This window comes from Sinocyclocheilus anshuiensis, unplaced genomic scaffold (genome assembly GCF_001515605.1).
Source record: "Sinocyclocheilus anshuiensis isolate Anshui unplaced genomic scaffold, SAMN03320099.WGS_v1.1 scaffold185, whole genome shotgun sequence".
NCBI classification, from domain to species: Eukaryota; Metazoa; Chordata; class Actinopteri; order Cypriniformes; family Cyprinidae; genus Sinocyclocheilus; species Sinocyclocheilus anshuiensis.
Window position 1 is genome coordinate 282,139 of NW_015539887.1, and position 16,856 is coordinate 298,994.

The 16,856-nt window shown below is 35.6% G+C and overlaps 2 protein-coding genes across 3 annotated transcripts in view; both read left to right on the top strand.

Annotated features, from left to right (window-relative positions):
* The first annotated feature begins 8,533 nt into the window (after positions 1–8,533).
* Positions 8,534–10,891, top strand: LOC107685603 (C-type natriuretic peptide-like). 2 transcript variants are annotated; one of them, XM_016482250.1, is made up of 4 exons: positions 8,534–8,555; positions 8,763–8,889; positions 9,861–10,097; positions 10,194–10,891. In XM_016482250.1, exons 3-4 carry the CDS (start codon positions 9,999–10,001, stop codon positions 10,491–10,493), a joined length of 399 nt encoding a protein of 132 aa, XP_016337736.1. In that variant the 5' UTR covers positions 8,534–8,555; positions 8,763–8,889; positions 9,861–9,998; the 3' UTR covers positions 10,494–10,891. The 2 variants fall into 2 exon arrangements, with proteins under 2 accessions (XP_016337736.1, XP_016337737.1); XM_016482251.1 differs by lacking the exon at positions 8,534–8,555 and having other exon boundaries at positions 8,666–8,889; positions 9,968–10,097.
* Positions 10,892–15,116: 4,225 nt separating this feature from the next.
* Positions 15,117–16,856, top strand: part of LOC107685520 (glyceraldehyde-3-phosphate dehydrogenase) — a 6,613-nt gene continuing 4,873 nt past the window's right edge. The window contains exons 1-2 of the mRNA XM_016482120.1: positions 15,117–15,187; positions 15,598–15,643. Coding sequence (XP_016337606.1) covers positions 15,621–15,643 — 23 coding nt within the window. The 5' untranslated portion in view covers positions 15,117–15,187; positions 15,598–15,620. The remainder of the gene's footprint in view (positions 15,188–15,597; positions 15,644–16,856) is intronic.

Sequence of the window (16,856 nt, forward strand, 5' to 3'; positions counted from 1 at the left end):
AAAGATCTAAGACTTTTTCTATGTACACAAAAGGCCTATTTCTCTCAAATATTGTCTATGATAAAATCTCTATGATATTTCCTGTTTTGTTTTTGAAAGGAGGGTCCATATCATAGAAATTTGGGTCTTTTTTTTTTTTTTTACTTAAGCAACCACCAATCAACACCGTAGCATAGCAACATGCTCACAACAACTCAAACCCCTTAGAACTGTGGATGTGGAAGTAAAAACAGCAGTAGAAAAATCATTTAGCACATGAAACATATTTAAATAGCAGCATTTCCACTGGCCTGGGGTGTTGCCTGTATGTAAATGTGCCATCCCATCCGCCCCTTTAATTTATGTTCCGCTAGGTTTGTTATGTTTTCATTGCCTCAGTCTCTCTGTAGTGCATCTGAGCATGTTTGTGTCTTGTCGTGACTGCACAGTTTGACCGTATAGTTAATCCTCTCACAGCTGGGAAATGAAATTTGTTCAGTTTGTCTCCGTTAAATCTTTTTGTTCATAGAAATATTTAAAGTGATATTGCTTATATATATATATATATATATATATATATATATATACTGAACAAAAATATAAACGCAACACTTTTGTTTTTGCCCCCATTTTTCATGAGGTTTGACCGTATAGTTAATCCTCTCACAGCTGGGAAATGCGCCAGTCTTCATTATATCCTCCAGCATCCTATATCAGGAATGACTGCAGAGACGTGTAGGCCTTCGCTGAAGTCTGTACCTGGGAGACGCAGCTGTCAAACCCAACTAGCCTACATCTTACCACTCTGTTTCAGCCACAGAATAGTTCAACCAAAATGAAAATTCTGCCATTATTTGCTCACTATCTGTTATAAAACTTTTATTTAATTATATTTAATTATTTATGGCCGAATATCCAGGGTGATCTTCTCCACCGTTTTTGTATGTAAACATGAAATACTAGACGGATGGGTTTAAAAAGAAAAAACGTATACAGACCTTGCATGTTTTTTTTTTTAAATTGCACTAGCATGCGTCTTTCAACTTTTTATAGATGGAAAGCTTTTTTAAAAACTTTGCATTTTTCATTCCACTACCCTGCATCTTGAATTTTTAAATGCAAAAACATGTTCTGTGTGAATGGCCCTGTAACACTTTTCTTGACAATATCTGTCAGCTGTTTAGTATGGAGCCCCCCACATGACATGTAGGAAAAAATTTATAGTGCGCACAATATAATAATTTGTTCCCTCGTTTAACTAAATTGTGCACACGAAATAATAATTTGTTCCCTCATTTTACTAAGTCCTGTGCACGACATTACTAAATCATGGCCACATTTTAGTTGTCAAATAAAGCTAACGAATTAGGCCTATTATATCTATTTTTGTCAACAATTTACTTAAAACGATGGAACGAGTTAGTACGCACAATTTAGTAAAACGAGGGAACGAATTATTAAGTGGTAAGGACGCTTTACTATTTTTTTTTCCCTGTATGTCATGTGTGGGGCTCCGTAGTTTAGAAACCCAACAAGTGATGTCAAATTCCGAAATGAATGACTCTTGAATTCTTTTCAATTAATCAATCCTAATTATGAAAGTCCAACGTGATCTCATGATAATTCGTATGTATTTTACGTAAAACGTGGTTCTATAAAACGTACATTTACTTACATTTTTACAGGCACTAAAACGTACAATACTGACGTATTTTCAGAATTTAAACGTACAAAACTGACGTAGGGAAAATTATCTGGATAATATTTTCAGCGATGGACAAATTAAATTCTGCTCTGGATCACACAAACCTACTGTATTCTGCCAGAGAGGACTGCGGGTGAAACGCACCATTATTTGGATTACGTTTGGTACTGCTTTTGACATTTTTGCAATAAATAAATGATTGTAATTGCATTTATCTGTCTGTCATGTTTTTCTTATACAGCAAAGCCCGCGCTGACTGATGCGCTCTTTACAACTTCAAATGTTGCCGCTTCAAACGACAGGCTTTACGGCAGGATAATCGAACGCTCATTGGCTCTCGCCTGCATTAGAAAGTCAAGTTGACAGTTGAGTTTGAATTGAACAGAGTGGCTCCAGCATAAATGACTCACTCACTCTGAATCTAAATTAGTTAGATCCACCAAATGGCACAGAGACAAACATATGTTCAGGTCAGCTGCTAATAGTGAAAACACAATTAATATGATCATTTTTAGTTCTTTATTGGAGCTTGACAGTCCCTTTGCCATTCCCTTTTCATAGTATGGACCTGAGCAGCAACATCCGGGAAAACATCTCCTTTTGAGCTCTAAATGAATGAAGAGAACTGATATGAATTGATATTGAAAATGATGTTCCCACAAAATGTTTGTTTACTTCCTGTAGAGCTTAAAATGTACGGCATAGCTTGTTGATCTGTTTTTGCTCCGTTTTGTCCTGCACACAGTGAAGGTCTGTCACAGCTGGATCTGACAGAATCACTACCCGTCTCAGGCCTTCACATCCTTTTTTTGTCTCTCTCTGAGTCTCACTAAATTTTCTGAACTCTAAAAACCTTTATTTTGAAATTTATTGCTCTTCTCAGGGTCTGTTGTCCTCTCACCCACCCACACGCCTACACAGACGAATCTGCCCACTCTTATTTCTCACCACACATGTGCACGCACACACACACGCACACACGCTGCTAGATTCCCTGCCTACAGAACTGCAGAAAACACACACACATACCACCTTCGCCTCTTTCTCTCACTCAGAGGTGACACGCTGGTGGGCTCTAGCCATATCCTACCATACCCTCGTTTTTCATCCTTGTCTCATCCCTCTCTTTTCGCCCACCCGTCCTCCCACACACCTTCTCTCTCGCTCTGTCTCGCTTTGGCTCTTTCTCTGTCTCTTGAGTGACAGTCAGAGAGGACTGTAGAGGCCAATTACTCTTCTGCTGTTTTGGTGAGTTATATAAAATGAGAGCACCTTCTGCTGTCTGCGAGAAGCAGACATTTCTACTTCTATGAGTCTGCAATCATGTCCTGCTACTTGGATAAACTTTTTGGATCATTCTGGATACTATAATATTTATGTGTATTACTTTAGAATTAAAAGGGGTTATAGCTGATGTTTTGAGATAAAATAATTCTAATGAACTCTTTCCCCGCTAGCGTTTTTTTTATTTTTATTTTTTATTTGCCAACATTTTTGATCATTTTCACAAAACTTTCATGGCCAGAATATTTGGTTGTATGAATATCTGAACAAGCAATATGCCAAAAGGAAAAACAGAGCCTCTGCTTTTAAACAAACAAACCCAGCTTCATCCATTCTTTTTTTTATCAGCACTTGAATGCATGTAGGTTTATTTAGAACTTAGAACTTAGAATTTAAAAATGTTAAAACTACATCTTGATCAGATTCAGAACAATAATCAAAACAACAAGATGGAGTAGATTGCTTCCATCAACACATCCAAAACTTGCACAAAGCTTCCTCTGCCTCTTCCTGGCTCGAAGTTTGATTTGGTAACGTTATGGCAGTTTTGATTCATATGCTGTTTAATGTTTGATGATGGCATTATTTTACATATGCATGCACTTACATATGCGATCAATTGTTTCTGCTTCTTCACTGTGTTTTGATCCAGGGATTCAATATTCTTTCAGAAGATGCATAATAGCGCCTCCTACTGTATACCAGAGAAGACACGGAAAGAGGGAAAATTGTCAATGGTGGTGGAAGAGTTAATACAGGGGTTTTCGAAGAATAGTGTCGCTAGGGATCACAGAAAAATGTGATCTAACAAATATTTTTAAAAAATTTAATTTTAGGACTCTCAAAGTTAGCATGCAATCAAAATGATTTATTTTTACTAACAATAAATGAATACTACATTTGCTATGTAATTATATTTATTATTTAATTAAATATGCTTATTGAATCTATTTCATAGTCACAGTCACTTAGCTCCAGATTATCAGTAAACGTTGAAGATTTTCTTAGAAAATAAAATTTTACTCACCTTCATGTCGTTCCAAACCTGTATGACTTTTTTTCTTCTGTGGAACATATAAGATATATTTTGAGTGAAACACAACATCAGTGGTATGAACATTCATTAAAAGGGAATTGTGCTCATGCAAGCCTGCAGTAAAAACTTTTTGTTATAGAAGTCCATAAGTCTGTTATAAAGTCTGGGGTGAAAGCCTTGTATTATTTCATGGCTGCAGTCTTGTATTTTCTAACTGTTTTGATGCATTTTGAGAGGATGGATTTACTTTATAGTACTTTGGCTTTGAAAACAGCCTCCATTAAAAGATCACTGCCTGCAAACAACTCAAATATTTGGCGTTCAGAAACTTGGGTCACCCAGTCAAGGTGAACTGATAGGGAGGAAATAGGATAGATATTATTATTCTTAAACACCAGAAGAATTCATAAGCACAATGTGTGAAACCTGTTGTTTTTGGCTGTGTGTAGCGCCTGCAACTCTGCATTTAACTTTCTGAAGGATCCCAATGTTAGAAACAAGCTACATTTTTGTGAAACACTGCAGTGTGTGTATTGTTTTGTAATCTGTCACGGTGTATGACAGGTTTTGCAGAGGCTGTTACAAAAGGATGGGACAGCACAAACCATATCATATACCGTAAAACAAGTTTTAATGCTAGTGGTGCCAAATGATTAATCGCGATTAATCATTTGACAGCACTATTTAATACATAACTGAAAACTACATTATGACTTTTTGGCACAAAACCTTGACTTTTTGATTACTCTCATATTAAATGAGGTAGCTTACATTTTTAATTTGACTGATATCTGTAATTAGAGTAAATAGGCTCTGTAATGTAAATAAAGTAATTAGATCTTGTAAATGGCTCTGTTGCTAGGTTGCTGCTAGATTGATTGCTAGTGGCAGCAGCTGGCTGGATAAACCTGCGATCCTTCACTGTGAGAAACTCAGACCGGGTACACAACCGTAAAAACACTGGCTTCAACCTGATCAAACACAAGAGCCCCTCTCGGGACGCTGATGCTTTTATGAAGCCAGGGATACCTCAGGGCTATGTGTGCGGTTTTCTAGAAAAGTTCTTGTCAGACTATTATTATGTTAGATCACTGTCTTTATGTATGCTGTGAGTTAGATCATAAATGAATCATTTAGAATCATGCTAGTGTCGTGTTGGGTTGTGACAAGTTAATTCTGTATCAACACATATTAGGTTGTCTTAGTGTCCCTCTTGTTCTTTTAATCTATTTGCATTTTCAGTTTCTGTAAATATAAAATGTATTTAAAATGAAAATATTTAAATTTCAATATTCCAAAAATTTTAAGGACTGATTGGTTTTAGAGTTCCCACTCTTTTAAACAAATTAATTTACATGTCTTATACAGTCGCTTGTGATATACTGGATTAACAATAAGGATGTATTTTAAAAATGTATTTTATCACAATTTCTACATGATAAAATGTTTTAGAGCTTGGCATAGCTAGAAATGTATGTTCATTATGAAAATGATGTTTTAAGGTTTTATTCATTTACATTTTGTCCAGGTCTAGAAATCACACTTTTAAAATAAAGCATCCAGATTGTTCAGGACTATAGGAACCCTGCTTCTTCAAAGGAAACAAATAGTTGTTGAGGGCACAGATTAAAAGAAACATCTTGATTTTGAATCATTTTAGCATATTTTAATGGTTGTTTTGTCTTATAGTAGCCTAAACACTTTTAAAGCCCATTTTAATGTTCGCAGAGGCCCCCTAGTGGGGCCTAGCCTGCAATTGAGAACTATTGAATTAAATATTTAATTAAATATTGCACAAACACTGTGAATTAAATACATTTATATGTGTCCCTATAATGTACTGATATCATTTTCAGGCTAATGGTCTCATTAAGTTAGAATTAACTGTGTAATGCAAAAGAACTTAACATAAATATTGTATGTATGCAGGGTTGGGGAGTAATGTTACGTATTTCAGATACAAAATATGAGTAACTGTATTTTATTACAGTTACATTTTAAATGGGTGGTAATCAAATTAGTTACATCTGAAAAGTATTTAGATTACTAAAGTGATTACTTTGAATTTTAATGTCATTCATTTCATTGAAACATTATTGTAAACTGTAATGTAAACAGCAATTGGTGATTTTCTGACTCTGACACTCTGCAAAAGCATCCTAAACTAAAGTTCTGCTCATAAGTTTCATACCCCTTACAAAATACAAAATTGTATTAATTGTCACAATATAAATGGATCATAAACATGGCATGCTATTTTTATTTAGTACTTTCCTGAATAAACTATTTCACATAGGCCTAACTTGTTTACAGTTACTCTAATGACTGAATTTATGAAAATGGCCCCATTTAAAAATGTACATATTGAATCTTAACTGTCTGTTGTTATCTGGATGATCCACAACTGTTTTTAATGTTTTGTGATAGTTGTTTGTGAGTCCCTTGTTTGTCATATGCAGTTAAACTGCTCGCTGTTCTTCAGAAAAATCCTCCAGTCCTGCCCATTCTCAGGTTTTCCAGTATCTTCTGTATATTCGAACCCTTTCTAACAATGACTGTATGATTTTGTGATCCATTTTTTCACACTATGGACTATTGAGAGACTCATTCATCTATTACAAAAGGTGAAAAAAATGTACTGATGCTCACGAAGGAAAAACAATGCATTAAGAGCAGGGGGTGTAAACTTTTGAACAGGATATGTAAATAGTTCTTATTTTGTTTAAAGATTTTTTTTTTTTCATTTAGTACTGCCCTCCAGAAGCTAATTATTACATGTTTCCCAGAAGACAGAGTAAGTTAACCTGTTCATCCAATTAATTTTTCTGCATTTATTCCCTTCCTATGCAGAGGAAAACCAAGTCCTATGTTTGGTTGATGTCATTTTTCTCTGGACCCTTTGTTACATTCTTATTAGTATTCTAAAGTATTTAGATGGTTACAAAACTTGTGTAATCTAACAAAATACATCACAAATTCCTTTACTTTTTGTATTTTGCAATCTTCAACGAAATACATTTTAAAAGTAATCTTCCTAACTCTATGTATATAACATATATTTGTCACAATTGGATTCAGAAGATGAAGAAAAGGGTTCAAATAGGTTTCCAAAACCAAAAGGGCCTTTAATGAAACAAACTCAGATAATCCACATGCAAGAACACATTATAACAGCATGTCTACACACAAGCAATACCAAACAACAACTGAACGAGAAAGAAGAACTTAAATGAAGAACAGGTGATGACTCGTTAATTAGAAACCATAGTAACAAACAAGGAGCAGGAAACTAGAACAAAGGAACACAGGCCTTAATAGAACCAAATGAAAACTAAACCAAGACAGGCAGTTTGTGACAATTTGTTTGTTTGTTTTTTGAATGTCAAAATGTTTTTCTATTTATTTTATTTTAAATTAGTATCATATGTAATATAAAATATCCATAATATAAAGCTACCTGCATTTTTCTTGTATTAAAATTCAAACAGCGAGTAATTAAGAGAGCACACATACATGTCCTAGATAGGTGCGTAGAAGAAAGGATAAAATAAAGTCCAATAAAATTAGAAAAAAAGAAAGTCTGCACACTTTTCCACTTTTCCACACTTGAAAAAAAAAAGTCAAAATTTCATATTATATAACGGATGCAGGGTTTTTTCTCCCAAAAAACTGCACAGTTTTCTGTGAAAACTCTCTCTCTCTCTGTATCTCTCTCTCTCTCTCTCTCTCTCTCTCTCTCTATATATATATATATATAGAGAGAGAGAGAGATGTATATTTATTGTATACACTATTTATTGATACAGTTGTGTATGTTATGAGTAAATCACTGCTAAACAGTTTTTCAGTGATATTCTTGTATATTAGCACGTTTAAAGTTGGGTGTGTGTGTGTGTGTGTGTGTTGGCTCTTGTATCATGTTCTTGAGGCCAGGGGAAGCAGTAAGCAGATGGCACTGGCAGTCTGTGATGGCACACACAGAGAGAGAAAAAAAAAGACACAAAGACATTTCTCACAGTGACCCACAGAAGCAGATTAATGGGGAAAAAATGAAAGGTTTCATATTCAATAAGTGACTTTTAGTGCAAATTCATTTTAAAAATGAACTTCATTCAGATGATGGATATTGACCGTGACTTTAGGACTGTGCGTATGACACAGGAACAGCTAGAAACGTCTCTTTCCTATTCAAACAGACATTGAAAGCTCTATATATCTCCTTGAGTTAAGTGTTGGCCTCCTCTCAACAGACACAATATTCTGCCAGCCGCTGGTGCTTTTGGCAGCCAGAGTCGCACCTTGCAAACAGAAAGATGTGAGGAGACAAGGGATGGATGGACGAGGAATGAAAAACGGAAGGGCGAGATCATTTAAAGTAGAGGGCGGAGGGAGACAACACCTGGTTGTGGTGCCCTGCGTTTGTGTCACGACTTCTTTTGCGGTGTGCGTGCATATGATGTCATATTCCAGGCAGAAGGTGGCATCCCCTCGACAACATCAAACACCCCCTCCATACCTCTGACATCATCTCGGAGACATCAAGATAATAAGGTGCATTTGCGTATATGTGCGTGTGTGTAGGAGAGAGAGAAAAGGGAGGGAAAAGAGGTGTGTGTTGTGGAACGGGGGTGGGGGGGTAAAGCATATATAGACACCTCATCCTTAAATATGAGATACTATTAACATACTCATCCAGCTCACGCAAACACACACTGACATACAAACAGCACTCGCTTTAAATCACATTCCTGCACACAGAGGAAGGAAGAGAGTGGAGAGGGAAAGACAGGGATGCTCTTAGCAGGTGCCAAAAACTGAGTCGAGACAGAGGGATGGAGGACTAAAGCATTCAGTCAGGTTTTAAAAGCTCTTCGAACTATTATTGGTGAGTAAAACAATTTGAAAACTTTATCTGCTTATTTTCTTGTGTGAAAATTGTGGAAACATGTTAATCAGTACAGATTTTTACTTTGAAAACGTAGTTTAACAACTATATTTGTTGAGATTTATATCAGTAAGACTGTATTACTTTATAAATATTAAATACTTATGGAATTTCGCATGAACGTCAATCATTTTGAATGTTTTTTTCTGCACAGAATAAGGGTGCATTCCATGAAACCTGACAAGAACACGTCTGAAATAAGAAATAACATAGTGATAGAAAATGAAGGATGTTTTTATGATCATTTTTGTGACATTATTTTCATGACAATTAAGAACTCCCTCAAATTCTCATTATCGTAATGCTGAAATAAAGAAATAAAAATAAATGTAACAAAATCATTATTATTCCTGTAATGTGCAAACAAGTATTGATATGTTTTACATGTTGAGGTTTTTATGTCATAGTAGTATTTTGTGTGCTGTCTTTATGCTGATTTAAATAGAAAATCATTGTCATTTTCAGTGTAATACAGTTAAAATAAAACAGCATTAAACTAATATAATGATAATCATTTTTGTAATAGGAATTACAAAAAACAACAAAAAACAAATGTAAGAAGTAAAATGTCAGGACAGAATTTAAGGAGAAAATGTATTTACATGAAAATAATGTCAATTTCCAAATAAATATAATGATCCTAATATGGATTTATTATCTATATGTAAAAAATCTTGGGGGTGGGTTGTGCAGTGTGACATGGATTTTATTTTATTTTATTTGTGAGATTAGCCTATTTACTGTTACACAGTTATAGCGTAGTCCAAGATGCTTTTGTTTCTTTTCCAAGATGATTTTGTTCTAATCTGAAAGGTGTATATGTAGCTGAATTTATTCAAAATGCAGAACAAACTAACCTCTTTCTGTGTTTTATTTGTTTCTTTGTATGTACTGTGTATTGTTTTCTGCAGAATGTTGTTTTCTGTTTGCATTTCCATGCTTCTCTCTCCTTTATCTGTGTTTGAGTGTGTTCATCTAAATTTGTCCATCTAAATCTATCCATATCGACACACATTAGCGGGTTATTGGGGGCCATTATCACTTGCACCATGCTGTGCTCCTCTGTATTTGTGGTGCTCCTAGTGCTTCTGGCCAGTCCGGTGCCGGGCCACACCCGAACCCTTCACACCCCTGACAAAGCCATGCAGGTGGGCTTCCTCACACAACTAAACATATACATTTTTAAGTAGTAAATAGAATGTAGCCTTATTCAATAAAAAAGACATCCTGTCTCCACGATGCAGGTCATCGAGCAGTTCCTTGAGCGCTACAATGACCTTTTGACCCTTGATGATCTTGAGAACCTCACGAGTGACCAGTCAGAAGAGCCCTTGCAGACCTTCAGCTCTGGGCTAAAGGTGGCAGAATACCCCAAGTGGATTGAAATACCTGTGCAGAGTGAGAATGCCTGGCTCCGCCTCTTGAAGGGGGCTTTGGCCAATCAGAAGCGAGCGCCACCAGACCGGTTGCGGAGGGGTTGGAACCGAGGCTGTTTTGGCCTGAAACTGGACCGGATCGGCTCTATGAGTGGCCTCGGCTGCTAATAATGAACTGAGAGACGGACCGAGATGATGAGATGACTGTTGTCCCGCTTAGCTTTAGGTAGAGGGCATTACCGAATTCTGGTCTGGTTTGGGACTCCGTGAAAACTAGGTGGACAAATTCATTATATTGTGTATTTCAATAATACTTATTTTTATATGGGATTTGAAGTGACATGTTGTTTAACTGTATTTGTATTTATTTCTTGAATGAAGGTAGTGGTGTTTACTGGTTCCTTGAGATGTAGATGAGATTCAATCGTTTTGAGAATCTGCTAGTAGTTTACTAGTAAGCAAAGATCTTAAAGTAATGTCTCAAATAGTCTCAAAATGCATGATTTATAGAACATATACTGCTCACCTTCTGTAGTTTTTGCATGAATAAAATTTCTTCCACGTCATGTTTCTTTTTGCTTTCTGCATGTCTCTTAATTGCGGCACCATCAAGTGTTTTTATTATGCTTTTCTAAACCCAGGTGTCCCAGGTGCTTTTCTAAATCTGTGTGTTCACCCACACACATTGCAAATCAAGGAATTAATGGGCTGCAAAATAGGATTCTCACAGCCTTAATCAGCTCCCATTGAACAAAGACATGCGGGCTGACACGCATCCACATCCTTCTGTGATGAGAAGTGGGCAGTCTGGGGTTTAGTGGTGGATACGTGCAGGATATTTAGTTTTTTAAGGAACTTAATAATTGCTCATGGAAACATTTTATTGAACAATATACTGTATGATGTACTATTAACAATTATTGTAAGTGAATTTAAACAGCATGCCTCTGCATAAGTGTTTATTCTTCTAAAGCAGAGAAGGAACTGGTAGTCTTACATGCATCCACAACCACTGAATCATTTGGGAACTGCGTTAATAATCTCTTCATTTCTTACCACTCAATCAGCCTGTGAAATGTTTATGTAGGCGTTAGGATTATAGCTTGCATGAAAAAAAATCCATACTATGTTTAGGCACAACATCTCAACTTGAACTACATTTTATAGAACAGATATTCTCTCTAAGAACTGATGAGTGTTTTATCTTAAAATATTTTGGTAAATTAGTCTGTTATGATCTATGTCCTCTGTTCTGTCTTTTATTTTTACAGTACAATTAAATTTAAAAGTGAATAAGAGAAGCAGTAATTAAATTACTCTTAAAGTGAAACGATAAATAAAAATGCTACAAATTTTTAATGAGTTTGTTAAGCTAACTCAAAGTGAGTATAAAGCAATGGTGTTGTTAAAAGTGTTCTTTTATTCGTGATACGTAATAATCCCTTGCTGCTTGTGCACATTTAGAAGACTATCGGGGTATATATGTGATGATTGTCAATTTATATGAATTTCTTTCTTCAATGGGACACAGAAGATTTTATGCAGAACGCCCAAGATACTTTTTGCACTACAATGAAAGTGAATGGGCTCCAGAAGTGTGAAAAAAAACCTATAAAGTACCATAAAAGTAATCCAAACAATTTATGTTTACATAATTAAGCCATGGTCACTATACACTTTCACTGTATAGAAAAAAGTAAACAATCTTATAAATAATTGACATGATTTTAATGAGTTAAATATCACTTTAAAGCAGTGGTTCTGAAGCTTTTGACTTGAATGCCTTCCATTGCATTACACAATATCTGAAGGCTCCTTATATAATCGATATACTGTATTCCTACTAAAGCCACTTGTTTTCAAACTTTTTTTATCAACAGAAACTAGAAATGTCAATATATTTCATAAATTAACCACAATTATTTTTGTGATTCCAGTTTAAAGAATTGCATAATAGTTAATAAAACTACAGTTCATAATCATTATAATTACATTTTGCAATGAAATTGGAGTTTAAAAAATGTATAAAATAAAAACAATAAACAAAAAATACTCAGATTTCACTTTGTAAATTAGATTATTTTACAATAAATTAATCTTAATCATTTTAAGTCATTCGGAAGCCTCCTATTGGGCCCCGGTCCCCTGGTTAAGAACTGGTTCTTTAAAAGAGCATTTCCTAACTCTGACATGACCAAAATCATACTTCAAGCCTATCTTGGAGTCACCATCCAATTTTCTGCAACTGTTTCCTATTATTTACATCCATATATTTGCCCGTAGTAACACATTTGTATAAGCTGCAAACCTAAAATAATGAAAATCAGCTCGAATGCATTATTTTATTTTGACCACAAGATAGCACTATATCCTGAGACTCGAGACACTAGACTTGTCTGGGCACAGTCTGCGCTTCAGACAACACAGGATCCTGGACTCTGAGCTCTACAGCTATGCCACTTTATAGTTAGTAGTTAATATATAACCCCCTCACATACCAGCTAACAGAGCTAGTGAAGAATGATCCACACGGGAGAACAGAGTTTAAACAAACAGCTACTCATCAGCATATGAAAAACTGGTCCGCAAATCTTCCAGCGGAAGAATCTGGAGTGAACTTGGCAATGTGACGTGACAGACGTGATGTTTGTGTTTGTCAGGGTTACGTTCAGAAGCCTGTCTGATTCTGTCTGAATCATATGAGTCAGTCGTAAGATGGTGAAGTTGATTGTGCAGGTCACTCCACAGGAGCACAAGATAGCTGCAGTGGAAAGGGTGCGGGGTCAGCCTTCGAGTGTTTGAGTATTTTTAGCCTGACCCTGGCGACAGTCCAACACATTCTCTCTGCTGGCTGGGGAGCAGACATACACTATTCTGAGGGGCTGTTACTGAGTGCTTTCAGTCTGTTTAAATAAGAAGAATTATTTAGAAGTTAATATTACATGCACATAGACGTATATACATTACAGTTACCCCATTTCATAAGGATGTTATGATGATTAAAGGGTGAGATGGCATTTTTAAAACTGTTACGCCCCACTTCAATATCCTGTGACAAACTCACTTTGGCCTTCTCTTCATCTCTGTGACCTCGGAACTGTCAAAAGTATCAGCGGTCACGACAGTCCAAAAATGTCTGCAGTGCAAACTCAGATGATACTTAACACCATAGGTTTAAGTAAAAGGACAAGACTAATTCAATGCAAAGAAAAAAAACAGGACAAGTATGTAGTTTTGCAAAGTTGAAAATCATATCTTGCAACAAAAGTGCAGATTTACTGTGGAACATTAGAACATTGCACTTTGACAGCTAATTGCTATAAAGCCTGAATGTATTTTTTATTTTTTTACAATCTGTACTTTTGCAATGATGGAGCACCTAATCTCCGGGACTGTGTCGGTGTTAATTACTAGTATAGCCCTGTGATTAATTGCAGACACGAGACAAAAAGTCAGCTACATTTAAATAATTAACACCAACGCTAAATTTGATGGATAACAGAAAGATTATAATGTGATTAATCAAATGTACTTTGTGATTAAATTCACTACTTTAATTTAGAAACTAAGCAATTAATCTACCCTGTCACTCTCTGAAGTATTGTACTTGTTTTAAAGGGATAGTTATTTTATAATATTTCTGTCATTATTTACTCACCCTGGTTCCAAACCTGTATGAGTTTCTTTCTTTATTTAAACATAAAAGAAGCTATTTTTAGAATGTGGGTAACCAAAAAGTTGCTGGTCGCCATTGACTTCTATAGTATGGGGGGAAAATACTAGGGAAGTCAATGGGGACCAGAAAATGTTTGGTTACCCACATTTTTCTAAATATCTTCTTTTGTGTTTAACTGAAGAAAGTCAGTCATACAGGTTTGGAACAACTTAAAGGTGACTAATTGATGACGGAATTTTCATTTTTAGGTGAACTATACCTTAAAATAGGAAACCAGTGTTTAACCAGTTTCTTCAACCATTTTTATGCTTTTCCAATTGTTTATCATGCATTAATTTGCATGCAGATGTACATGCGAATATGTATGTGCTGGTTGGAGATTATGCAGGTACAAAAAGGCATTGGATTTCCTATGTGAGGGATTCTGGGATGCAGGAATGGCAGGGTGAAAGGGAAGGGTCATGGTCTTTCCTGTAAATGTCACACACTCACTATGAGGGCGATTTGATCCTCTGCTTCATCCCGCTCTCGGTCTGGGCCAGTTACTGTTAGAAGGTCAGAGTGGAGAGACATGTTCAAATCTAATTTTATGTTAAGATAATACTATTAGCAAGCACATTTTATCATAAATGTCTTTTTTGCAGAATAAGTACACCTGCAAAAATGTGGAGTAACTGCTCTGAGTTGTGAGCTCAGAAAGTCTCTGACTGTATTGATTCCAATTATTTAGGACAGAACCTGCAGCCACCAAGATTATTAACAACATATGTATGGTATACAAAACATTTCCTCCATGCCAACGGTTAATTTTTAAAAGCCTTTTCAAATGCACTAATCATTATTAAAGCGCTTACAAAACAAAGGCCTTGCCCTTTAATAAAAACATGAAGCTTGATCCTTTTCACTAACTACTTTCCAAAAGCGACATTAAATGTCAGTAGTTATGTAATATGTTTAATGTAACATGTAAAAAGTTTCTTTTAGCATGATTGAATTTGTTATTATTTTAGTGATGCATCCAACTTTTTCCCAATACGACCTTGACATTCTAAGGGGGCGTGGTAATTATGGCCTAAAGTCCAAGGGGGCGTGGTCAACGCCGCCGCACCAGGTATAAATTAACCTCGTGCTTGTAATCATCCCACTCACACCAAGTGTCGGGACGGACAGAGGCTTCTCACAAACGGTAAATTGCTACGCATACACGCTTTATATACTGTAGGGAATTTTTTTCTTGTCACAGTTCATAATATACCGATAAAAGGGCTTTACTGAAGATGTAAATTAAGTATTTAACTAGCCTACAAATACATGGAATATACAGCTGAAAGTGTGAGAGAGGTTATTGTTTGTTCGAGTCTGTATCACGACTTTATATATAGTTTTAGGCCTATAAAAGGCAAATGCTTAAACCTAATGCGCTGTAATACTGTGAATTTGAGTGTAGTGACATGAACTAAATTTACACGCTCTGACTTCATCTCTAGATATCAGCGTTGCAAGTTCACCCTCACAACCTGTACGTTGTGCTTGACCCAATAATGACTAACGCAATGTAGTCAAATAATTGAATGTTTTCTGTTTTCTCTTCCCCAGAGGACAAGACCAAATCAGGCATCATGGTTAAAGTTGGTATCAACGGGTAAGCACACACAATAATAATAATAATAATAATAATAATAATAATAATAATAATAATAATAATAATAATAATAATAAAAATAATAATAATAATAATAATAATAATAATAATAATAATAATAATAATAATAATAATAATAATAATAATAATAATAATAATAATAATAATAATAATAATAATAATAATAATAATAATAATAATAATAATAATAATAATAATAATAATAATAATAAAAAAAGTCTTTTTTTTTTTGGAACACTTATTAAACAGTTTTGTTTGAGTAATTTTCGTAATAAAGAGTAGCGTATGTCTTGGGTGTTGAGTGGTTTAAGCATCTATAGATGCTAATTGGAAAGAAATCGAACTAATTTCAGTGTCCTATCCTTACTGAGCAGTTCGTTGATTCTGATGAATGATTAGAGGGGGCGTCGGCTGCGCGAGCCAGTGGCGCTGCTGTGTGGGGATTGTGCCATCGCGGTGTATGCGTTGTGACGCCAACGCGACGTCAAATAGTGCGTTTTATCTCCGTGTACTTGGCCTCTTTGCCTCCGTTTTTACTCTAGGGTCAGAGTTTGCTTTGAGCCTGACTTTCATAGCAATTTCATGCACTGGTCACAATGCAGTACCCAACAATCAGCTGAAGTCTCTCACTGGCTGGGCTGTCTCTGCAATCGGAGACCCTCAGCACCAGCTGTGACCTTTCCAAAGTTTATGGAGTTATGCAACTGGAAATGTGATCCTTAAGCGACATGTACAGGGCACATGCATCGTTCATGCATGCACACTTGGACCTGAATTTCACAATGATTTGTGCTCATCTAGGGCTTGATCTACTGTCCTGCAAAGTCCAGCTTGCAGCAAACCTGCTTGGGCTAGCTGTGCAAGGTTTTTGGGTTCATTTGAAGATTGTGGCTTTGTTTTTAAAGAAAATTAGAGTGCAAGAGAATTACATCACTAAATTATGTAATTTACATAAATTGCATAATTAGTTAAAAAAAAAACCTGTTTTTTTTTTCTTTTACATTCACTGTGACTTGCTCCTTGTGGAAAAGTATCCTTGATTGGATTGAATATGTACTTGTAGTGTACTTCAAATCTTGAAAGTATTAAAAAAAAAAAACGTACTTGCAGAAAGTGAAGTGAAATAAAAAGCCAGTCATGTAAGCCCTGTACGTTTTAATGTTGTTGGTGTGTGTGGATTTTTTTTTTTGTT